This window comes from Cinclus cinclus, chromosome 26 (genome assembly GCF_963662255.1).
Source record: "Cinclus cinclus chromosome 26, bCinCin1.1, whole genome shotgun sequence".
Taxonomy (NCBI): domain Eukaryota; kingdom Metazoa; phylum Chordata; class Aves; order Passeriformes; family Cinclidae; genus Cinclus; species Cinclus cinclus.
The window spans coordinates 5,067,169-5,092,357 of record NC_085071.1 but is presented as its reverse complement, the minus strand read 5'-3'; the positions used below and the strand labels follow the sequence as shown (position 1 = coordinate 5,092,357).

Below are 25,189 nucleotides of genomic sequence, written 5' to 3'. Positions count from 1 at the left end.
TGAGATTAAAAATAATGGTCTCTCTTTAGGCATTTAAATACCTTTAAAATTAAGCTGCTTTTAAACTCCACTTGTACAGCACAGGAGTCCATAAAGTGTGACAGGAAAATAATGGTTGGAGCAGCTGGGGCAATTCCAGGACTTGTGCTTTGGCCAAGTGGGAGCCTAAATATTCCCAAAAATCTTGGAGGGAAGGAGCTGAACACCTCCAAAAATCCCTCAGGAGGGGCAGATCCCTCTCTGTGACAGGGACAGAACCCAGGGAATGATTTTCAGGATATCTTGATCCATGATTTTCTATGGTCTATGATTTGATCTATCCTGATTTTCAGGATATCTGGATCCATCTGCATCCTGAATTTTCAGGATAGGGTCACAAAGCTCTGGAACAGGAGATAACACAAAGGACAGGCCATGTTTGAGGGGAAGAAACCATTTCTCCCTTCTCCACTTTAAAAGAATGGAGAGGTGATGTCAAAACCCTCTGGATCTTGTCCAGGGACAACGGAATTGTCATTCCTGAGAGGAATTCTTGGATCCCACAGGGGAAAGATTTTCTCCTACCAGCCTGAGTCCTCTCCAAAGGTGTCTCACCTTTCCCATGGGATGTTTCTATCGTCCACGTGCAGTTCAAGTTGTTGGGATAAAAATCAGGGAAGCCTGGGGAGAGGATGGTGCCACTGGAGCCACGGATGTAGCCCCCACAGAGAGCTGGAAACACCCAAAAAAAACGAGAGAAAAAGAGTTCAATAATCCAGAATCTTTCACAAGGTGAGAGGAAAAAGGAAAACCAAAACCCAGCCCAGGAAAATCCAACAAAAGGGACTGATGAACCCACATCCAATCAACCCAAACTGAGTTTTGTTGGTCAAAATCCGACAAAATCCATGGATCAACCCACCCAAATCGACCAAAATGCATGGATTAAACGCCAGTGACAGCTTTCCAGCTGCTGCTTTGGCAGGGGATCTGCACAGGAAGATGCTCTGCAGAACCAGGAGTTGAACTCCACGATCCCTGTGGGATCCAGCTCTGGATATTCTGATTTTGTGAGCTCACAGCTGTAGGTTTGTCTGAAGCCAGCTCTAGCTCTGGTTACAATGCATTAGAGACTTCTCTTTTCATACGTAACAACCAATCAATACTTTCACTATTACCTACAGCCTACCACAACATCACCATACTCACGTTACTACTCTCCAGACACAAAAAGTGAGTGTGTCACAACTGAAGCTAGAAGTTGTTTTTCAGTTTTCTTGCAGTGTAAAATTCTGAGACCTTTTTTCCACTTGCAACACTGGCATTCTTGTTTGCCCGTGGAAACTTTCTGCTTGGTAAAAATAAAAACATCTTCTGTTTGAGGTGGGTTTATCCTTTGCTCTGAGCTATAAAAACCCCTTCTAATTAACATAACTTTTGCCTAATCAGTTATCCAGCCAGACTGGCTCAGCAATTCTTTCATATCAAAACTTGCTTTCATTTCTACTCCTTCTTCAGATTCTACATTCAAAGAGTTTTCTTCCAAGCATACGCACGTGTGAGAATTCCCAAATTTTCATCCATCCTATCGCTCAGCTCCGCCTCCTAAAACCAAGCAGATGTTAAAGCAGATGTTTCCTCACCCTCACAGCTGGGCAGGGGCCGGCTCCACTGGAAGTTTGGCTCACACTCCAGGGCCTGGCTGTCACTCAGGGTGTACCCAGGGTCACAGCTGAAGGTCACCAGGGCTCCCACGTAGAAATCGTGGCCGTGGCGCTGCCCGTTCACCGGGATCCCTGGGTCCAGGCAGTGATCAGACTGCAGCTTCACGGCTGGGGGACAAGGGAGCAGGGCACAGCTCTCAGCTGGGACCTCGAGGACATCCCATGGGATCGTCCCGAACCCTGCTGGCTGTCCCCAGAGTCAGGGGGTGGGAGGGAGAGAGGGAGTTCTGTGAAATGAGGGGATGGAGAGAGGGAATTCCCTGAAATGAGGGGATGGAGAGAGGGAATTCTGTGAAATGAGGGGATGGAGAGAGGGAATTCCCTGAAATGAGGGGATGGAGAGAGGGAATTCCCTGAAATGAGGGGATGGAGAGAGGGAATTCTGTGAAATGAGGGGATGGAGAGAGGGAGTTCTGTGAAATGAGGGGATGGAGAGAGGGAATTCCCTGAAATGAGGGGATGGAGAGAGGGAATTCCGTGAAATGAGGGGATGGAGAGAGGGAATTCCCTGAAATGAGGGGATGGAGAGAGGGAATTCCCTGAAATGAGGGGATGGAGAGAGGGAATTCTGTGAAATGAGGGGATGGAGAGAGGGAAATCCCCCACAGGAGGGGAGGAAATGGAGACAGGAACTGGTCTGGGATTCTTGGGCCTGTCCTGTGCAGGACCAGGAGTTGGACTCCACAATCCCTGTGGGATCCAGCTCTGGATATTTGATTCTGTGAGCTCAGCTCTGCCTCCTAAAATCATGAATACTCCACAGATGTTAAAATAAAACCAAACAGCTTCTACAAACAACCAGAGGGGGAATGGCTTCAGACGAAAAGGAGAGATTTGGGTGGGATATTGGGAAGGGATCCTTCCCTGTGAAGGTGGGAAAATGGAATTCCCAGAGAAGCTGTGGCTGCCTCATCCCTGGAAGTTTCCAAGCCTTGCTTGGGCAGGGCTTGGAGCACCCTGGGATGGTGGGAGCTATCCCTGCCCATGGATTTTAAATTTCCTTCCAGCCTGGAAAAGCAGGAACTGCTCCTCCACGGGCAGCAGATTCCCAGCAGTGCCCAGTCCTTGGGCAGCGTGAGCTGCCTGGCATGGGGGAAAAGAGAGCCAGGGGGCTCTGAGTGAGGCTGTGGTGCTGCTGGAGACTGGGGAATGGCAGGGAATGGCAGGGAATGGCAGGGAAGGGAAGGGAAGGGAAGGGAAGGGAAGTTCAGGGAAGGGAAGGGAAGGGAAGGGAAGTTCAGGGAAGGGAAGGGAAGTTCAGGGAAGGGAAGTTCAGGGAAGTTCAGGGAAGTTCAGGGAAGTTCAGGGAAGTTCAGGGAAGGGAAGGGAAGGGAAGGGAAGGGAAGGGAAGGGAAGGGAAGGGAAGGGAAGGGAAGGGAAGGGAAGGGAAGGGAAGGGAAGGGAAGGGAAGGGAAGGGAAGGGAAGGGAAGGGAAGGGAAGGGAAGGGAAGGGAAGGGAAGGGAAGGGAAGGGAAGGGGAAGGGAAGGGGAAGGGGAAGGGGAAGGGAAAGGGAAAGGAATTCCATGACCAAGGGGCCCTTACTTTCGTATCGGATCTGGAAGCCGACGTCAGAGTGGCTCTTGTCCGTGGTGAACAGGAGGTAGAGGTGGTTGCTGGTGCTGATCAGGAACTGGGGCACCTGGGTGCCATCGTAGACCCCGATGAGGGGTGAGGAGTAGGAGCGGCCATCCCGCACCTCCAGGGTGTCATAATTCACCTCTGTCTTGAACCTGCAAGGCACACGAGCAAACTGAAACCCCAGCACCGCTCCTTCCTCTTAATTCCAGTCCCGGGAGCACCACGGGTGCTTTTTTTAAAATGGGGTGTAAAATAATCAAATATAAAAGCAGAGGTAACTGCAAGGTCACTTTGGCGTTTCGGGTCCTTTCTGCTGCCTGAGTGTCTCACTGAGGGAACCTCGCACGTGTTTGGGTTGGGTTTTTTTTTTGTGATCCTTCACCTCTTGACCCGCTGATCCCCATCAGGGCTGGGAGTTTCTCCAGCCCTAAAATGTTGCCCAGGTGTTGAGGCAGCAAATGAAACAGGGCTGAAAGAGCCACGGAGCCCCAAATGTCACAGCAGTGGTGGCAGTGGCAGCTCTTCTCTGCTCTCTGGGGCGTGCCAGGAATCCAAGCAACAGCTGATTTTCAGGATATCTGAACCCATATCCATATCTACATCCTTGTGCCCCCTAAGCAAGCCCTCCCACACAGCCAGCAAATCCACGGAAAGCCAAAAATCGCAGCATGCCCAAGGCAGCATTCCCTGGTGCTCCCCCAAGGAATATATGGGGGAGCAACCAACCCCCAAAAATGTGTCTAAAACAGCCTTGAAAACGAGCAGGAGTGGTTCAAACAGAACCATTCCCACCTTTCCCTCCCCACTGCTGGGTGAGTTTTAATTCCCCGCCAGGAGCTCATAAATAAAAAAATAAAAAAAAAAGAGGAGAGGGGAGAATCTCTGACATGGAGCAGCTCGTTCCCTTGTCTTGGCTGCACCTCGGAACCCCCAAAACGCCCCAAAACCCAAGGGATTTGGGGGTGAGCACCTGTCAAAGGTGATTTTGATGGGGTAGCCTGGCTGGGCCTCGATGACCCAGGCACAGCTCAGCGAGTCCTTGTAGAAGCCAGGCCAGCCTGGGGACAGGATGGTTCCACTGGGTGATGTCAGGTGGCCCCCACAGGGTGCTGGGGACGCAGAAAAGGATAATTAAATTCAATCACACAATTATCCAGGCTGGAAAACACCTTGGGGCTCATCCAGCCCAATGCCACCACTAAACCACATCCCTGAGTGCTGCATCTTTGAAATTGGGGTGAAAAATGTCACAGAGCTGCGGCACCGTGAGATGTCCCCACCTCTGAAACCCACTCCCCGCATTTCTGTGCCCCCACGAGCTAAAAATCACCAGATCCAGATGGAAAACCAACATTAACTGCTCCGAAATTGCCTTTTCAGCTCCAAAATGCAGACACTGTCCTCCTGGGAGCCAGCAGGGCTGACCTCGGGCCCTGCTCGGAGGGGACAGGGTGTAAAATAATGAGTGGATATAAAAGCAGAGGGAACTGCAAGGTCACTTGGCGTTTCAGGTGCCAGGAAATCCCTCCCAGCCCTGCTAATTGAGTCATGGCTTTGCTACCACGAGCTTTGCTCACCAGAGCAGGGCATTAATTCCACACCGTGGTCCCCAGTGCCCCCAGCAGGAGCTGCAGGTATTTTATTGCATTTTCTGGGAAAAGGTCTGAGGCACAAAACTCCCGCTTTTGTCCTTCAAGGATTGACCCAGGGCCGGCCCAAATGTCACCCTGGAGGTGCCCTAAAATGTGCCAGTGCCAGCCCCAAAGCTCCCCTGCTGCTCTGAAGGGTGGCAGATCAAAGTCATTTAATCTCAGCTGGCTCCATAGCAATTATTTTTCCTTTATGCCCCAAAGCTGCAACATCCCCTGTCAGGATTTCCACCCTTTTCTCAGTCTCTTTTTATTCCCATTAAGTTTTTTGGTTTTTTTTTTTGTTTGTTTGTTTTTTTTTTTGTTTTTTTTTGTTTTTTTTTTTCCAAGTGCTGAGCAGGACTTTAGATCTCTGGGCTTTTCTCCTTGTTTAAAAAGGGTAATTAAAATGTCCAGCCTGGAGGGTGAGTCAAAGAAATCACCAGAGTGATCAGGAGGAGAAGGCAGAAGGTTATCAAATACAAAAGTTGATTAAAAGTGTATTATTTAATGTATGTTTCCCTTCCATACATAAAAATATGTAAATTTAAAGGCTCCTGCTTTGAAAGTAAGGGAGCCCTGAATTAAACCTACATTTTGTCAGGAGTAAAATTATGTAAGAATACAAAAAATCCAGGCTTTTGTTCTATAAAAGCTGTCGAAGACAATTGATTTTTTCCTTCAGTCCCAAAGACAACAGCCAGGATCGTGCAATTCCTGCAGCTCAGGCAATGCAGGGACAATTACTCAAATTATTTCTCAATATTCCAGGGCTGTTTCTCAAGAGTTCAGCACTTGTTATTCAAATTGCTGCAAATACCAGAGCAGGGCATCACTTCCCTGAGAACACAGGAAGATTTTCAGTCCTAATGAGCTCCTTCTTCACTTCTCTTTTCCAGAGGAGAGGCTTGAAAGTCCTCGAAAAGCTTTGAAATCTGAATTAAAGCCTTCATCCAGCCCAGTTTCCCCCATGGCAGGGTTGGCTGTTGTGGCCAGGAGATGGAAATGCAGAATTTCTGCCTCCCAGCTGCCAGAGCCCATTGACAGAACTTCTGTCATTATATAAATATCAGATCTTTTACATGGATCAAAAACCAGGATGGGAAAACATCACCCTGGATCTTCCATTCCTTGTTGTTTCATTCCCTCCCTGGCAGGAGCAGCAGGGAAGCTTTGAGTCATCACTAAACCAGAACCTTTTATTGTTATTGCTATTAGAAAAACACCTGTTGTAACAAGAACTGATCATCAAATCATCAAATAAATACAATAAAAATACTCCCCAGAGTTCATTTCAGACAAAAAAAAAAATTGGAAAATAAACCTAGCTGAGGAATATTTGAACTGAATTTTCCTCCCCAGCAAACTCCTCTGTGCAGACAGAACCTTCCAGAGGTGTGGAAAATCCTGGAAGGTGTTGGTTGGACACTATGGAATGAGAGGGTGAGACCCTGACAGGCAGAACCCTGATTCTGGATCCCAAAAGGATGCAAAATTCTCCTAAAAAAAAGTAACTAACCTCTGTTCCTGAAGGAATGTTCATGAGGAGAAGAAGAGGAGTAGGAGGGGAAGAGGAGAGGGGAAGAAGAAGGGAGGAAGAAGGGAAGAGGAAGGGAGGGAATGAAAAAGGAAAGAAAAAAGGGAAGAAGGAGGGAAGAAAAAAGAGAAGGAAGAGAGAAGGAGAGAGAAGAGAGAAGAAGAGAGGAGAAGAGAGGAGAAGAGAGAGAAGAGAGAAGAAGAGAGGAGAAGAGAGGAGAAGAGAGAGAAGAGAGGAGAAGAGAGGAGAAGAGAGAGAAGAGAGAGAAGAAGAGGGAAGAAGAGGGAAGAGAAGAAGAGAGAAGAGGAGAGAAGAATCCCTCTCCCACCAGGCTGGGAATGTTCACCTGGAGAAGAGAAGCTCCAGGGAGAGCTCAGAGGAGAACTGGACAGGGACTGGGGACATGGAGGGACAGGACGCAGGGAATGGCTCTGAACTGGAAAAAGGGAGATCTGGGGATACTGGGAAGGGATTCCTGGCTGTGAAGGTGAGAATTCTCCGGAATTCCCAGAATCCCTGCAAGTACCCCAGGCCAGGCTGGACAGGAACACCCTGGGACAGCACCACCACCCCTGCCCACGGGAAGAGGCAGGATGAGACCCTTAACTCCCAGATCCCCCACCCCAGGGCAGGGCGAGGATGAGGAGGGTGACCTTCGCAGCGGAGCACGGCGTTGTCCCACACCACGCTGCCCTCCTGCAGGACACAGGTGACAGTCTCGGCGCCGTGGGTGCGGATGAAGCCCTCGTCACACAGGAAGGACACGGAGCTGCCCAGCTGCAGGCTGTCCCCAAAACGCTTCCCGTTCACCGGCACACCGGGGTCCGGGCACTCGTTGTGCCGGAACGCTGCCAGGAGGAGGAGAGGAGGAAAACAAAGAGGGCAGTCAGGGTGTTTCCTGTGTCTGAGCACTTTTTTTTCATTCCAAATAAAAAACAAAACGAAACGAAACGAAACGAAATGAAACAAAACAAAACAAAAGTTTTCCTAGAGAGAGGGGAATGCCATAAAGTGAGAAGATGGAGAGAAGAAAATCCCCGAAGGAAGAGGATGGAGAGAGGGAATTCCCTGAAATGAGGGGATGGAGAGAGGGAATTCCCTGAAATGAGGAGATGGAGAGAGGGAATTCCCTGAAATGAGGGGATGGAGAGAGGGAATTCTGTGAAATGAGGGGATGGAGAGAGGGAATTCCCTGAAATGAGGGGATGGAGAGAGGGAGTTCTGTGAAATGAGGGGATGGAGAGAGGGAATTCCCTGAAATAAGGGGATGGAGAGAGGGAAATCCCAAAAATGAGGGGATGGAGAGAGGGAGTTCTGTGAAATGAGGGGATGGAGAGAGGGAAATCCCAAAAATGAGGGGATGGAGAGAGGGAATTCTGTGAAATGAGGGGATGGAGAGAGGGAATTCCCTGAAATAAGGGGATGGAGAGAGGGAAATCCCAAAAATGAGGGGATGGAGAGAGGGAATTCTGTGAAATGAGGGGATGGAGAGAGGGAAATCCCAAAAATGAGGGGATGGAGAGAGGGAATTCCCTGAAATAAGGGGATGGAGAGAGGGAAATCCCAAAAATGAGGGGATGGAGAGAGGGAATTCCCTGAAATAAGGGGATGGAGAGAGGGAAATCCCAAAAATGAGGGGATGGAGAGAGGGAAATCCCCCACAGGATGGGAGGAAAGGAATATAGAAATGGAATAGGATGAAATACTGGAATTGTCAGGCCAGAGAAGTGATGGAGCCACCATCCCTGGATGTGTTTAAAATGGATTTGATGTGGCACTCAGTGCCATGGGGTAGTTGAGGTGTTAGGGTTGGACTCAATGATCTTCAAAGTCTGGAGAGTGTAGATAAAATTTCTAGATGAAAGTCTAAATGAATTTGTCTTTACAAACGCGCTGTGGGTCTGCTGGGAGATAAAACCAGCAGTGAGAGATAAAAGAAACAATGGGAAGGATTCCACTGATGGATGAATGGAAAAAAAAATAGTATATATGTATATTTGCCTTTACAAACAAACTGATCAATGAAATTGGATCTTGAGAGATGAAAGAAGCAATGGGGGAAAAAAACCATGAATTCTGTAAGAATTAAAAATGAAAAGGGAGGGTTGTACAGCAGAGGGGAATCCCAGGTACCAGGAGTTCTGGGAAGTCTCAAGTACCTCAGGCAATGGGGAAAGGAAAGAGAGAGGGAAAATGGGATAAAAAGGGAGGTGAATCCTCCAAAAATCTGAGATATCCCAGGGGAATGGCCCACGGCCTCTCCCTTTATTCCAGTAAAGTTACAGGACACCTCTGGCTCCTTTTTGGACACAAACCCCTGGTGTTTGTGCATTCATTTTCCTGATGGTCTCTTCTAACCTGGTGATTCTGTGATCTCTTTTTTTCCCCCACCCCATCCCCAAAATGAGGATGTTGCACCCCAAACTGAAATTTTCCCCTTCCCATTCTCTGCTTCAGGTGCAGCAGCAGAGGAAGGGGGAAGTTAAAGCTGTTGGTGCCCATGAGAGGATGGGATACAGGAGGAACAAAGGTCCTGGAAAAAACTGAGTTACCTTCTCAGCCACCTTCCACATATAAAAATACATTTATATATAAAAACACTCTGAATGAGGAGAGATTTTTTTTTATAAAAAAAAAAAAAAAAACACCTGCAAATTTCTGCCTGGAGAGGACGTAAGGAAACCATGGGTGGTGAAAATGAAAGATTTAAGGCACCTCAGCACATTCTGTGAGTGCCACAGCACAGAGCCCCACACTGGAAGGGACATTAAAGCTCCTCCAGTGTCACCCCTGCCATGGCAGGGACACTTCCACTGTCCCAGGCTGCTCCAACCTGGCCTTGAGCACTTCCAGGGATCCGGCTTCTCTGGAAATTCCATCCCAGCCCCTCAGAGAGAACAATTCCTTCCCAAAATTCCCACCTAAACCTGGCCATTCACAGCCCTGCTTGTCACCACTGCAGGGAGAAAACAAAGGACACAGGAATCACCTTCCCAGGTGCCACCAAATCCACCTGGCATTGCAGGGACACCTGGCTCGGTTTTAAACCTTCTCCAGCAGTTCAAGCTACACCAGCCAAACATTTGGAAATTAGGTTTTAATTGCTCATTAAGTGCATAATTATGTCCTGCATCTCCTCATGCCGGGAGGGGCCTTGGAGAGGAGCAGCCTGTGGAGGATTAAAGGCTCCACATTAATCCCACACCTGAGGTTTCAGGGTCTTCACTGCACCTGAGCAAAGCCAGCTGAGCTCCCAGAGCATCTCTGCCCTCACAAGCCCCTGCTCTCCACAGGGCTGGAGGGGAAAAGATCAGGCTCTGAGTCTGGTACCTGAAAAAAACTGAAGGGAAAAGGCTCAGTGCAGAACTCTCAGAACGATTTAACTCGCTCCCGAGTCATTCCCAGCACTGAGAAAGCTGAAAAAGATCCTGAAAATGTCCCTAAAAAAATGTCCCCGTGCATGGGACAGCCCCAGCTCCCAACAGGGGAAAGGGAGAGGGACCAGCAGCGTTCCTGAGGTGGCACCCCCTCACCCAAACCCCCTCCTCAGCCTGCTGGACTTGGGTAAACGCTTCCTTAAGGCCTCTGAGGTTTTTATTTTATTTTTTATTTTTTATTTTAAATAAAGGCCCTGCAATCAGAGCCATTAATTTATCTGTGCCACTGAAGGCCAGCCTAACAAAGCTCAGTTCTGCTGGAGAGGTTTAATAAGGCTCTTTGGAAAACGACAGGACAATATGAGGATAAAAAACGACCGTGGGGATTTGATGAGCCAAATCTCTCTCTGGGAATTTCACGTTTGTTTTTTTTTTTTTCACGGGGGTGTATTTGCCTTTTTCTCCAAAGTTTTGCATCTCTGGCTGTCAGCAAACAAGGGTGGCACAGACTGAGGGACACAGGGACCATCCCAGACCCAGCAGTGGATCCTGAGCTGCCCCCAGGGCATCGAGCAGAAAGGAGGCTCTGAGAGGGAGAGCAGGGAGCCCCAAAATCATAAAATCATGGACTGGTTGTGGTAGGGAGGGAGATTAAAGATCCCATCCCACCCCCTGTCAGGGCAGGGACACCTTCCACCATCCCAGGCTGCTCCAAACTGGTCTTGGGCACTCCCAGGGATACAGGGGCAGCCACAGCTGCTCTGGGAATTCCATTTCAGCCCTTCCCCACTCTCATTGGGAAAAATTTCATCCCAATATCCAATTTACGGTCATTCCCCTCATCCCATCACTACATTCTTGTCCAAAATCCCTATCCAGCAAACTCTGATGGAAGAGCCCAAATCCTTCCATGGACAGATAATCCAGGACTGAACAGTTTTTTTTGTTTTGTTTTTTTTTTTTGTGGACAACAACTCAACTTCACAGCCAGAAAGAATCGGTGCCACCAGCCTTAAACCTACCCCCAATCCTCCATCACCCAACTACAAATCCAATTAATCCCCAATTTTCAGGTTTGCCTCGAAATTTTAACAGCTTTAGAGAGATCCATCTCTGCAATCTCCAACACAAATTTAAAATCTGGGCAGAAGGAAGGGTGGGGGGCACTTGCTGCTTTAGGATTTGAGATTTTCTATTTTTCATCTATTTGTAATCCTGCAGCTCTTTGGTGTGTAACTCTAAACTCCATATCCAGTGTGAGCTGCTGCTCTCCCATTTTGGGCAGACACAACGATTCCTCTCCAGGCTGGGAATCAAGGACCCCTCACTGCCTCAGGCCCTGAGAGATGGAAACAAAAGTGATTGGGGGGAGCAAATTGGGGTAAATGACTTCATTACCTGAAGCTGTAATTGGGAGATTAACCCTCAATATGCCAATGGACCAAACTTGTAAAAGAGTGAAAACCTGTGTCCATTTTGGGTGTAGCCCCTGGGGGGCTTTGTCTGCTCTAAATGTACCTGAAGACCTTTCAATAAATAGAAATAAACTGCTTTTTATTCCCTTAATTTTGCCTGTCCTGTACTTTTCAGGTAACCCCAAAAAGTCATCAAGCACTCACTGGTGAAGGTGATGTTGAAGCCTCTCTTCTCCATGGAGTGGTCAGTCTGGAACTCCAGCCTGGCCACGTGGCCACTGCTGGTCAGCGAGGAGGGGATGTGGCTCCCTGAGAAGGTTCCCAGCACCGGAGACTCGGCCGTGCCCCCATCCTTGACAGCCAGGAAATCAAACTGGGGCTCCACATCGAAGTCGTTGAAGGCCAGGTGGATCCTGCTCTCGGGGTTGGCGATGATGAGCCACACGCAGTGCAGGCTGCTCCCGTACTCCTCGGGGTAGTTGGGGGACAGCACGATGCCCGACGGGCTGGTGAAGTTGAAAAAGCACGAAACTGCAAAGGGAAGGTGATATCAGAGCCATCGTGGACATCCAGGTCCTCGTCCCGCTCAGCTGGGACATCCCCACAAAATCCCTGCTCCCAGCCTGGTCGGGAGTGCTCTGTTCAGGGGGAAAAGTGACTTCCAGGCTGCCAGAGCCCTCTGCCAGCACAGAAATATCAGACACTTCTCAAAAACCACCAGGGGAAAACACCACCCTGGATCTTCCATTTGTTCCCTTTCATTAATTCTTTAATTCTCTCCCTCACAGGGGCAGCAGGGAAGCTTTTGGTCATCACTAAATCAGAACATTTTGGTCATCACTAAATCAGAACATTTTGGTCATCACTAAATCAGAAATTTTTGGTCATCACTAAATCAGAACATTTTGGTCATCACTAAATCAGAAAATTTTGGTCATCACTAAATCAGAAAATTTTGGTCATCACTAAATCAGAACATTTTGGTCATCACTAAATCAGAACATTTTGGTCATCACTAAATTAGAACATTTTGGTCATCACTAAATCAGAACATTTTGGTCATCACTAAATCAGAAAATTTTGGTCATCACTAAATCAGAACATTTTGGTCATCACTAAATCAGAACATTTTGGTCATCACTAAATCAGAAAATTTTGGTCATCACTAAATCAGAACATTTTGGTCATCACTAAATCAGAACATTTTGGTCATCACTAAATCAGAAAATTTTGGTCATCATTAAATTAGAACATTTTGGTCATCACTAAATCAGAACATTTTGGTCATCACTAAATCAGAAATTTTTGGTCATCACTAAATCAGAACATTTTGGTCATCACTAAATCAGAAAATTTTGGTCATCATTAAATTAGAACATTTTGGTCATCACTAAATCAGAAGTTTTTGGTCATCCCTAAATTAAAATGTTTTGGTCATCACTGAATCAGAACATTTGGGTCACCACAAAATCAGAACCTTTTGGTCATCCCTAAATCAGAACCTTTTGATCATCCCTAAATCAGAATCTTTTGGTCATCACTAAATCAGAACCTTTTGATCATCCCTAAATCAGAATCTTTTGGTCATCATTAAATCAGAATCTTTTGGTCATCACTAAATTAGAACGTTTTGGTCATCACTAAATTGTAAGATTTTAGTCATCACTAAATTAAAATGTTTTGATCACCACTAAATCAGAACATTTGGGTCACCACCAAATCAGAACCTTTTGGTTGTCCCTAAATTAGAAGGTTTTGGTTATCACTAAATCAGAGTCTTTGGGTCTTCACCAAATCAGAATTTTTTGGTCACCACTAAACTGGAATCTTTTATTATCAGGGTAAGAAAAACGCCCGTTCTTTGGGACTTGGAGTGGATTTTCCAGTCCCTTCCAGGTTTCTTTAGCAGCAGGAATCAAATGCCTCTTAGGTGGGATCTGGCATTTCCCAGGTGAATTCTGCACATCCCTCAGGAAACCCTCCCAAGAATGCAGTGGGTGAACTTGAGCTGGTGCAAAATAAAACCAGCATCGAACGAGTCAGGTTTTGCCTCAACATTTTTTTTTTTTATTTTTTTTTTGCACATCCCACAGGACACGGAGCAAGGAACCAGCTCAGCCATTCCAGGCACGGCTCCAGCCTGCCCTGCTGCTGTCCCCACAGGTGACACATCCATCCCCAGACTCCTTGGGGCTTGCTCACAATAAAATCTGCCCTCTCAGCTGCCCTTTCCATCTGCTGAGTTCATTTTTTCCCCCCATTCTCCTCTGCAGATTCACCCAACTCTTTCCATCCGCACCGCGCCCATCCCACAGGGAATATTTGCAGCAGCAAATGGAGTTATTGGAGAAGGAGCTGCGAATTAATTTGCTTTTTCTGCGTCCTTGGGAAGTCGTTTACACCTGGCTGAGCACTGGGAGATGCCCATGGAACAGCCCAAGAGCATTCCCAAGTGCCAGGGGTTGGGATAAACCAGAGGAATCTGCAGATCTGATGGAGGGGAAGCTCTTCCCACCACAAAGAAATCCCTGATTTCTGCTGGTTCCCAAAAAGACGCACCCAACCAGGCTGCCATTGCCTGGAAAGAATTAAAACCAGCCTTAAAACGAAGCTGAGGGGAAGAGCACGCATGGAAAACCCTCCAGCTCTCCAGGGCTTCAATCCATCCCGGGCTGCAGCTGCCAAGGCCCATTAATTTGGGAAGGCAAGGCTGCCTTTGAAGTGCTACCTGCCCAAACTTTGGGATATTTTATGTATGGATGCTTTGCTCATCCTTTTTCCCCACCGCCGCCCTTGGTAAAACTCATTATTGGGAACATCCATCTCCCTAATTCCTGGCACAGAGGATGAGCCTGGCTTGGGCTTGGCATTTAGACAATTATTTGGATCACTGCTCTGCCTCCCTCTGTTATTTTCCCTCTGTCTCCCCTCACCACTTAATGGGCTTGGATCAAGTAATTCCAACGTTCCCGTGACGTTATCAAGGCCACGGAGCTGCACAATCCATTCCCTGCTCTCAGCCACAAAGAGAGCAGATTAAAGAGAAAACAAACTGCAAAACATCCTCAGGATTTTTTTTTTTTTTTTTTTTTTTTTGGGCTCTCTCTACCAGACGTAAAAATATCAGGGGATGCTGTCAAATAATTCTGTCAGCATAAGCACGGTGTAATCTGCCTCAGGGAAATTGAAAATAAATGCATTTGCACCCAGGGAAATGTCTCACGAGCAGGGATGAGGTGTCTCCTCTGAATTTTTTAAATCCAAGGGGGTGAATTAGCATTCAGCAGCCCAGCAAGAGAGAGGTGCAGTCACCAGTTCAGAAAATAAAACAACAAAGGACTTGCTGACAAAGGGGAGAGGAGCAGAGCGAGGGAAGAATATAAAATTAACCTTTGCCACATAAAACTGACAGATTAAAGAAGAGCTGATAAAAATAAATAAATAAATAAATAAAAATAAAAACCCTCCAAGAGTCTCCAATGCAGGGAAGTAAATGAGGATTTTGATTTTCCTTAAGATCAGTGAGGAGAAAGGCGAGCTGGAGGACCAAGGAAAAAGCCAGGAAAAAGCTCTCCTTGAAGGAGAGGGGAGCTGGAATCACATTCCAGAGGGGAATATCCAGGCCAGGAAACCACAAGGTTCATGAACAAGACCCTGGTGGCTGTGAGTTGATGATTTTCTTCATCTTTCCAAGCAGAGGAGGTTTTTTTCTCACCGTGGAAGGTTTTTCATCACAATTATTTTCTTCACCGTGGAAGGAAATTTTTCCTCACTATGGAAGATTTTTCCTCACTGAGGAAGGAGTTTTTTCTTCACTGTGGAAGGAGTTTTTTCTTCAGTGTGGAAGGAGATTTTTCCTCACCCTGGAAGGTTTTTCCTCACTGTGGAAGGAGATTTTTCCTCACCCTGAAAGAGGTTTTTCCTCACTGTGGAAGGATTTTTTTCTTCACTGTGGAAGGAGATTTTTCCTCACTGTGGAAGGTTTTTCCTCACCCTGGAAGGAGATTTTTCTTCACCCTGGAAGGAGACTTTTCCTCACTGTGGAAGGAGATTTTTCCTCACTGTGGAAGGTTTTTCCTCACCCTGGAAGGAGATTTTTCCTCACTGTGGAAGGTTTTTCCTCACCCTGGAAGGAGATTTTTCCTCACTGTGGAAGGAGGTTCTTCTTCACAAAGGAAGGTTTTTCCTCACCCTGGAAGCAGCTTTCAGCTCTGGCTCTGGGATCTATGTCAGCCTCCCTGGAGCTGGACACTGGGCTAAACCAGGAGCTGTTTAACACCATGTCACAGGCAGGGCCAGGCTGTCAGGAGGAGGATGATGGCAGCAGCAAAGGTGGGAGACAGCCCAGCTCCACCTGCCTGGTGCTGCTGGAGCATCCCAAAGATCCCTGAGCAGCAGGAGTCATTCCCAACATGACAGAGGCCAGCCCTGCTGTCCATCAGCAGGGAGCTGGGAGCAGCCCTGGCTGCAATTAATATTTATTACCCTCGTTAAATGCCATTTTATGATGTGCACAGCCTGGTTACAAAGCTGATTCTGTCCATAATCGTTGTATTTGTCAATAATTGTTGTATTGGTCAATAATCGTTGTATTTGTCAATAATTGTTGTATTGGTCAATAATTGCTGACCAATTACTGCAAAGGCAATGAGAAAAAAAATCCCTTTATTAAATACAGAATAAATCACAGGGCAGCGAGACCATGTCATGAATGAACCAGCACAGGGATTTATTCAGGTTTTCAAAAACATCACCAGGATTCTGCCTTGGTTTAGAGCAGTTAAACAATGAAGGAGCAGCTCCTTGGTTCTTCCCTTAGGAGAAGGACATGGATGTGAACAGGGAGCAGGCAGGAGAAGTTCCTGCAGCTCTTCTCTCTTCTCTTTTGTCTCCTTTCTCTCTTCTCCTTGTTTTTCCCCTTTTATTCTGCCTTCCTCAGATCCTGCCTCCTCCCAGACCATCTCTCTTCTGTTCCATTCCATCCCTGCTGATCCTGCAGGAATATCCAGGGCTGATCCCAAGAAGAGGTCACACCAAGGGAGCAGGAAAGGCACCTGGGTCAGGAGCTGAAAACCAAGCAGGGAATCACTGGAATAATTGCAGTTTCCATGGAAACAATCCGAAATTCCTGACTTTCCTCTCAGTTTTCAGATCCTGCTCCCACAGACTCTGACCTCTTGGAAGACAAGAGTGGATTTTCTTCCTTGCATTTCCTTTTTTTTTCCAAAAATCCCTCTTCTAGGCAGAACTTGGTGATGGACTGGAAAAGCAGGAGCTCAGCAGGAGCTTGGTTAATGCCCAGCATTCCTGACTTGGGAAGAGCTGACAGTGCTGGAAGCTCAGGGCACTGCTCCAGCTGGGCAGCAAAGTGCTTTTATATTCTGTATTTTCCTCTTTCTGAATCTGTTATTCCGAGGGGGAAAAAATAAAAATAAATCTGCATCTCATGGTGCTTTTTCCTCCTGAAAACCCCGCAGCACCACAGGGCAAGTGGGAGGCGAGGGAAGGAGTTTGGAGCAAAATTAACTGGGAGGGTTTTGTTATTTCAGAGCAACAAAACTCAGCTCAGTCTGGGGGTAGGACTGCAGGTATGAGGAGAAGAATGAAAAGCAATTTGGGAACTGAATCTTGAGGAAAATTATCACTGAATTTAAAGCAGATGTGCAGGGAAGAGCAGGTTTCACTGCCACTCACTCCAGCAGGAGCAGGGATTGGCTTTGGGAACGAGCTGAAGTTTTTTAAACCTCACTGGGAGCTGCTGATCCACACTGGGACAGGGATCCTGCAGCCATCTTCTCCTGGCACGTGCTCCAAGGCTTCTGCACCAAGATCCTCCCGAGTTCCCAGCATTTCCAACAGAACCCTTCCTCTCCCAGCAGTGTCCCTTGGGAATTCTTGCAGCGGCCACAAGAAGGTGGAAGTTTGTGGCTGTGGGGTTTTTTTTTTTTTGGTCCAAAAAAGCCTGGTGGTGCTGTTGTTCACCTCTGCTGTGCTGCTCTGTGGGGTCTGGCAGCTCCTCTCTCCTCTGCCAAGTGCTGCATCCAGCTGGGATGGGGCTGTCCCACACGTTCCCGACCCCACAAGAGCACGAGGGGTGAGTGCTGACCTCCTTGGGCACCCCAAAATGTGTGGGGTGAGGGCAGCTGCTCCACTGAGCCTGGCCAGCTTGGGTCACACATCAAGCTCTGCTCATGGGGAGAAGCAGAAAGATCCCAAAAAAGCCAGAAAAACACAAAAAAAAACCCCCAAAACCCACAAAAACATAAAAAACCCTAAAAAACCCCCCAAAACAAACCAACAACAAAAAAAAATAACAAAACCCAACAAAAAAACACAGAAACAAAACAAAAAAACCAAAAACCAAGACACAAAACAAACAAACCAAATATATTAAAAAAAAAAAAAAAAAAAACAAACCAGGCTGAGGAGCTCGTGGGGGACAATTCCAGGGCAATTCCCTGGCATTGGGAAGGTGCTGCAATGATTCCTGCCCAGCACAGTGCTTGAGCAAACACTGAAATCCCACATGGATACGGGACCAGGGCAATCCTGCCTGCCAGGACAGGCTGGATCTCTGCCCAGGGGCGTCAGGAGCATTTCCCCAGGGATTTGCTGCTCCAAACCCCTCGGATCAAGGGCAGGGAGAAAGTGAGGATGGATCCTCAGGGATCCCAGCCTGGAAGGGATCCAGCTGCTGGACCTGGGATGTGCTGGGTGCTGCACCAGGGGCAGGGGGGACACTTTTGGGCAGCCACCTCTTCCCTGCGGCAGATTTTTTTTTTTTTTTTTTTTTTGGCAGGAATAACTGAAATGTTGATGAACACATTAATCCCAAATCCATTAAAATATACCCAGCAATGAATACGTTTATCCCAAATCCATGAACACATCTGTACCCAATCTATTCAAATATTCCCGGGAATGATCGGATTTGTCCCAAATCCACTCAAACGTTGCCAGGAATGAACAGATTTATCCCAAATCCATTCAAACATTGCCAGGAATGAACAGATTTATCCCAAATCCACTCACACATTGCCAGGAATGATCAGATTTATCCCAAATCCACTCACACATTGCCAGGAATGATCAGATTTATCCCAAATCCATTCAAACATTGCCAGGAATGAACAGATTTATCCCAAATCCACTCACACATTGCCAGGAATGAACAGATTTATCCCAAATCCACTCACACATTGCCAGGAATGATCAGATTTATCCCAAATCCATTCAAACATTGCCAGGAATGAACAGATTTATCCCAAATCCACTCACACATTGCCAGGAATGATCAGATTTATCCCAAATCCACTCACACATTGCCAGGAATGATCAGATTTATCCCAAATCCACTCACACATTGCCAGGAATGATCAGATTTATCCCAAATCCACTCACGCATTGCCAGGAATGAACAGATTTATCCCAAATCCATTCAAACATTGCCAGGAATGAACAGATTTATCCCAAATCCACTCACACGTTGCCAGGAATGATCAGATTAATCCCAAATCCACTCACACATTGCCAGGAATGATCAGATTTATCCCAAATCCACTCACACGTTGCCAGGAATGATCAGATTTATCCCAAATCCATTCAAACATTGCCAGAAATGAACAGATTTATCCTGAATCCACTCACACATTGCCAGGAATGATCAGATTTATCCCAAACCAAATCAGACATTCCCAGGAATTAACACATTAATCCCAAATCCATTCAAACATTGCCAGGAATGAACAGACTAACCCCAAAACCAAACACTTCCAGAAATGAATGTGTTTGTTCCCAACCTATTCAAATATTCCCAATAATGAACAGATTAATCCCAAACCAAAATAAACATTCCCAGGAATGAACACATTAATCCCAAACCAAATCAGAAATTCCCAGGACTGACCACATTTATCCCAAACTAAATCAGACATTGCCAGGAATGATCAGATTTATTCCAAACCAAATCAGACATTCCCAGGAATGAACACATTAATCCTAAACCAAATCAAACATTCCCAGGAATGAACACATTAATCCCAAACCAAATCAAACATTCCCAGGAATTAACACATTAATCCCAAACCAAATCAGACATTCCCAGGAATGAACACATTAATCCTAAACCAAATCAAACATTCCCAGGAATGAACACATTAATCCCAAACCAAATCAAACATTCCCAGGAATGAACACATTAATCCCAAACCAAATCAAACATTCCCAGGAATGAACACATTAATCCCAAACCAAATCAGAAATTCCCAGGAATGAACACATTAATCCCAAACCAAATCAGAAATTCCCAGGAATGAACACATTAATCCCAAACCAAATCAAACATTCCCAGGAATTAACACATTAATCCCAAACCAAATCAGACATTCCCAGGAATGAACACATTAATCCCAAAACTCTGCCGAGCGACACCAACCAACCCAACCCCTCTGGGGTCGGTGCAGAACCTCCCCCTCCCCCTGATTTTTTGGCACAAATCCCCTCCTTTCCCTCAACCCCCCAACCCTTTCATTCCCTGTCAAACACAAGACGGGTCCAGAAAACCTGGATTTGCTGACTCTGATCCCAACAAACTGAACGTGCACCAGAAATTCCGGCAGAAATTCCCTGGAATGATTCTCCCAGAAGTGGCAGAAGCTGAGGCAAGGCAGGGACGTTGCCTTTGCTGCCCAGGCTGGTGACAATGGCATTTATTGTCACTCCTGGTGCCACAATCATCCCCCAGGGAACAGGACGGGTCAAGCACCCAGGGAAAAGTGCAGGATGAAAAATTGGGAAAGCAGGAGGAGCAGGGAAGGGAAGAAGAAAAATCCTTGTGAGATTCTCTCCCCCCCCAAGAACACCAGAGCCCGGCTCTTTCTGTCAAATAAAAGTGAATTTTGGGGGGATCCCATTGCAAATAAAATCAGAAAATGAGGAGGTTTTGTTTGAACAGCAATTCCCAGCCTGGATTTGGAGGTTTTGGCAGCTCTGGAATGTCCTTTTCAGCACATCCTCCATCGTGAGCGTCAGAGCTGGAATTATGGAGCTGATTCCCTGTTTATAAACTCAACAATGTCCTCAGGCACAGGAAATTTCAGCTAGAACATTCTATCCCCAAAGACCAAGGGTTTTCTTTCAGGGATATTTATCCAACGCCTCTTTTGCTGAGGAAAGGGAACAAAATTCTGGACAAAATCGAGTTGTGGGTATGGAAGTGCCCTGGCCTATGACAGACACCACATTCCCCAATCCTGGAAATGCCATTTTTAAAACAACAACAGAACTACAGAGCTGATTCAAGCAGTGCAGGATGGTGCAGGACAGAGAGAAGGAATTCAGCCATCACCCACAGCCAGATACTCAAATTGAACAGAAATAAACACCCAAACTGCACAGAAATAAACACCCAGATACTCAAATTGAACAGAAATAAACACCCAGACACTCAAATTGAACAGAAATAAACACCCAGATACTCAAATTGAACAGAAATAAACACCCAGATACTCAAATTGAACAGAAATAAACACCCAGACACTCAAATTGAACAGAAATAAACACCCAGATACTCAAACTGAACAGAAATAAACACCCAGATACTCAAACTGCACAGAAATAAACACCCAGACACTCAAATTGAACAGAAATAAACACCCAGACACTCAAACTGCACAGAAATAAACACCCAGACACTCAAACTGTACAGAAATAAACACCCAGATACTCAAACTGCACAGAAATAAACACCCAGATACTCAAATTGAACAGAAATAAACACCCAGATACTCAAATTGAACAGAAATAAACACCCAGACACTCAAATTGAACAGAAATAAACACCCAGACACTCAAACTGAACAGAAATAAACACCCAGATACTCAAATTGCACAGAAATAAACACCCAGACACTCAAACTGTACAGAAATAAACACCCAGATACTCAAATTGAACAGAAATAAACACCCAGACACTCAAATTGAACAGAAATAAACACCCAGACACTCAAACTGAACAGAAATAAACACCCAGACACTCAAATTGAACAGAAATAAACACCCAGACACTCAAACTGAACAGAAATAAACACCCAGACACTCAAATTGAACAGAAATAAACACCCAGACACTCAAATTGAACAGAAATAAACACCCAGATACTCAAACTGAACAGAAATAAACACCCAGACACTCAAATTGAACAGAAATAAACACCCAGACACTCAAACTGCACAGAAATAAACACCCAGGCACTGACATTTTGCAGAAACACAGACACCCATATTTAAGAGGAACACACCTCCAGACACCCCAAAAACAACCAGAGTCCCAAATCCCACAGAAACAAACCTCTGAACACCCAAATTTCACCAAAGCAAACCCCCAGAACCCCAAATTTCACAGGAACAAACCCCCAGAGCCCCAAATTTCACAGGAACAAACCCCCAGAGCCCCAAATTTCACAGGAACAAACCCCCAGAACCCCAAATTTCACCCCCAGCCACCCATAACTCACAGAACAAAGCCCAGCCCAGCACACCCCAAGGCCAGGGCTGCCCCCTCCATTCCCAGAGCTGCAGATTCCCGGGATCCAGAGGGACCTGGGAACCCCCCCCGAGCACCCCCAAAGGCCAGGGACACCTGGCTGAGGTGAGGGGACAGGAATGCCACACCTGAGGGTCCCCTGGGGGGCTCAGGGACACGGTGACAACAGAGGCTGGGGAGGGAGAGGTGGGATCACACAGCCAGGCAGGAATTTGGGGTCCCTGGCATCAGCAGAGGGGTTACAGGAACGGTTTGTGCTGCTTTGACACGGAAACCACAGGAATGAGCCCTGCCCAAGGAATCCTGGCTGCTCCCAAATCCCTGATCCCAAATCCCTGCTCCCCAAATCCCTGATCCCCAAATCCCTGCTCCCCAAATCCCTGATCCCAAATCCCTGCTCCCAAATCCCTGATCCCAAATCCCTGCTCCCCAAATCCCTGATCCCAAATCCCTGATCCCAAATCCCTGCTCCCCAAATCCCTGCTCCCCAAATCCCTGATCCCAAATCCCTGCTCCCCAAATCCCTGATCCCAAATCCCTGCTCCCAAATCCCTGATCCCCAATCCTGCTCCCCAAATCCGTGATCCCAAATCCCTGATCCCCAAATCCCTGATCCCAAATCCCTGCTCCCAAATCCCTGATCCCCAAATCCCTGATCCCCAAATCCCTGCTCCCCAAATCCCTGATCCCAAATCCCTGCTCCCAAATCCCTGATCCCAAATCCCTGCTCCCCAAATCCCTGATCCCCAAATCCCTGCTCCCCAAATCCCTGCTCCCCAAATCCCTGATCCCAAATCCCTGCTCCCAAATCCCTGATCCCCAATCCTGCTCCCCAAATCCGTGATCCCAAATCCCTGATCCCCAAATCCCTGCTCCCAAATCCCTGATCCCAAATCCCTGATCCCAAATCCCTGCTCCCAAATCCCTGATCCCCAAATCCGTGATCCCAAATCCCTGATCCCCAAATCCCTGATCCCCAAATCCCTGATCCCAAATCCCTGATCCACAAATCCCTGCTCCCAAATCCCTGATCCCCAAATCCCTGATCCCCAAATCCGAGCTCCCCAAATCCCTGCTCCCAAATCCCTGATCCCAAATCCGAGCTCCCCAAATCCCTGATCCCAAATCCCTGCTCCCAAATCCCTGATCCCCAATCCTGCTCCCCAAATCCCTGATCCCAAATCTGAGCTCCCCAAATCCCTGATCCCAAATCCGAGCTCCCCAAATCCCTGCTCCCCAAATCCCTGATCCCAAACCTGAGCTCCCCAAATCCCTGATCCCAAATCCCTGCTCCCAAATCCCTGATCCCAAATCCCTGCTCCCCAAATCCCTGATCCCAAATCCCTGATCCCAAATCCCTGCTCCCCAAATCCCTGCTCCCCAAATCCCTGATCCCAAATCCCTGCTCCCCAAATCCCTGATCCCAAATCCCTGCTCCCAAATCCCTGATCCCCAATCCTGCTCCCCAAATCCGTGATCCCAAATCCCTGATCCCCAAATCCCTGATCCCAAATCCCTGCTCCCAAATCCCTGATCCCCAAATCCCTGATCCCCAAATCCCTGCTCCCCAAATCCCTGATCCCAAATCCCTGCTCCCAAATCCCTGATCCCAAATCCCTGCTCCCCAAATCCCTGATCCCCAAATCCCTGCTCCCCAAATCCCTGCTCCCCAAATCCCTGATCCCAAATCCCTGCTCCCAAATCCCTGATCCCCAATCCTGCTCCCCAAATCCGTGATCCCAAATCCCTGATCCCCAAATCCCTGCTCCCAAATCCCTGATCCCAAATCCCTGATCCCAAATCCCTGCTCCCAAATCCCTGATCCCCAAATCCGTGATCCCAAATCCCTGATCCCCAAATCCCTGATCCCCAAATCCCTGATCCCAAATCCCTGATCCACAAATCCCTGCTCCCAAATCCCTGATCCCCAAATCCCTGATCCCCAAATCCGAGCTCCCCAAATCCCTGCTCCCAAATCCCTGATCCCAAATCCGAGCTCCCCAAATCCCTGATCCCAAATCCCTGCTCCCAAATCCCTGATCCCCAATCCTGCTCCCCAAATCCCTGATCCCAAATCTGAGCTCCCCAAATCCCTGATCCCAAATCCGAGCTCCCCAAATCCCTGCTCCCCAAATCCCTGATCCCAAACCTGAGCTCCCCAAATCCCTTCTCCCAAATCCCTGCTCCCAAATCCCTGCTCCCCAATCCTGCTCCCCAAATCCCTGATCCCAAATCCGAGCTCCCCAAATCCCTGATCCCCAAATCCCAGCTCCATCTCCAGCTGCCTCTGTCCCACACCAGAGGTTCTGGATTGTTCCCACAATCTCAATCCCCCCAGCAGCTGCTCACACATGAATTCCCTCATTTCCCCACCTCACATCCGATGGGCTCCCACCATTTCCCACCAGGAATTCGGACACATTTTGTCCTGTGACCTCTCCTGCTCCACAACAAGTCAGGAGTGAAGGTCTAGAGGAACCTGTGGGATAATTTCCCCACTGCTTTCACACTGCCTTGTTGATCCATAAATATCCCAAGAGTCACAGAGAGCAGAATCTCACTGGAATTATTTTAACTGAAAGATTCCTGCCATGCTTTGCATGGATGGGGCTCGATTTGACCAGTATCAATAATCCTAATTCACCAAAAAGTCTCCTTTCTGTTCTGCTCTGACCCAGTTCTGCTGCCCTGAGCACGACAAGCAGGTTTTACTCTCACTCTGAACTCCCAGCACGAGCCTCAATCACACCAAGTTGTCCAAAGTCACCTGAAATTCCAGGAAATTAAAAGGAAAAACCAGCACAGAACCAGTATAACACTTCCCACCTCCCAGATAATCAGGAAAAACTCCAGTATTTCCTCAGCAGCACCTCCAAGCTGATTTGCTTACCAAGAAAAACAAACAAACAAACAAACAAACAGGAAGGGAGGGATGGCACCTGGAAAAGGTGGGACTCAGGAATTGCTGCCTTTCCCCAGGCACTTCTCCAAGCTTCAACCACTGTTTGCAAAGAAAGGCTCTGACTTCAAACTGCTTTTCCCCCTTCTCCATGATCCCAAATTCTCCCCCAGCTCCTCCAGACCCTCATCCAGCTCTGCAGGATCTGGGCTTTTTTTCCCCCCCCAGCTCCATCCTTTCCATGGATCAGCTCCTGCCACACCACATTTCCACTGGAATCTCACCCAATTTGTCACCTGCACTTCTAAAAACAACATTTCTGCTTTCTCCCTCTCCGTTCTCCCCTCCCTCAACTGGATTTTCCTCTCCTGTTCTTTTCAGGCTCAGTCTCTTCACAGACCCTGCTCCAAGACTCAGATTTTAACAGAGCAGACAAGGTAGAAAAGGAGATAAAAAGAAGGGTGAGGTTATCCCAGCTGGGGAGAACAGAGCTCGTGGTGGGAGCTGTG

At 47.4% G+C, this 25,189-nt stretch overlaps 1 protein-coding gene across 1 annotated transcript in view; it reads right to left on the bottom strand.

Annotated features, from left to right (window-relative positions):
- The window catches only part of CSMD2 (CUB and Sushi multiple domains 2), a 272,370-nt gene that overhangs the window by 85,517 nt on the left and 161,664 nt on the right, over nucleotides 1–25,189 (bottom strand). The window contains exons 14-19 of the mRNA XM_062508842.1: nucleotides 11,444–11,770; nucleotides 7,101–7,295; nucleotides 4,253–4,391; nucleotides 3,247–3,434; nucleotides 1,623–1,811; nucleotides 595–711 (exon numbers count right to left, since the gene is read on the bottom strand). Coding sequence (XP_062364826.1) covers nucleotides 595–711; nucleotides 1,623–1,811; nucleotides 3,247–3,434; nucleotides 4,253–4,391; nucleotides 7,101–7,295; nucleotides 11,444–11,770 — 1,155 coding nt within the window. The remainder of the gene's footprint in view (nucleotides 1–594; nucleotides 712–1,622; nucleotides 1,812–3,246; nucleotides 3,435–4,252; nucleotides 4,392–7,100; nucleotides 7,296–11,443; nucleotides 11,771–25,189) is intronic.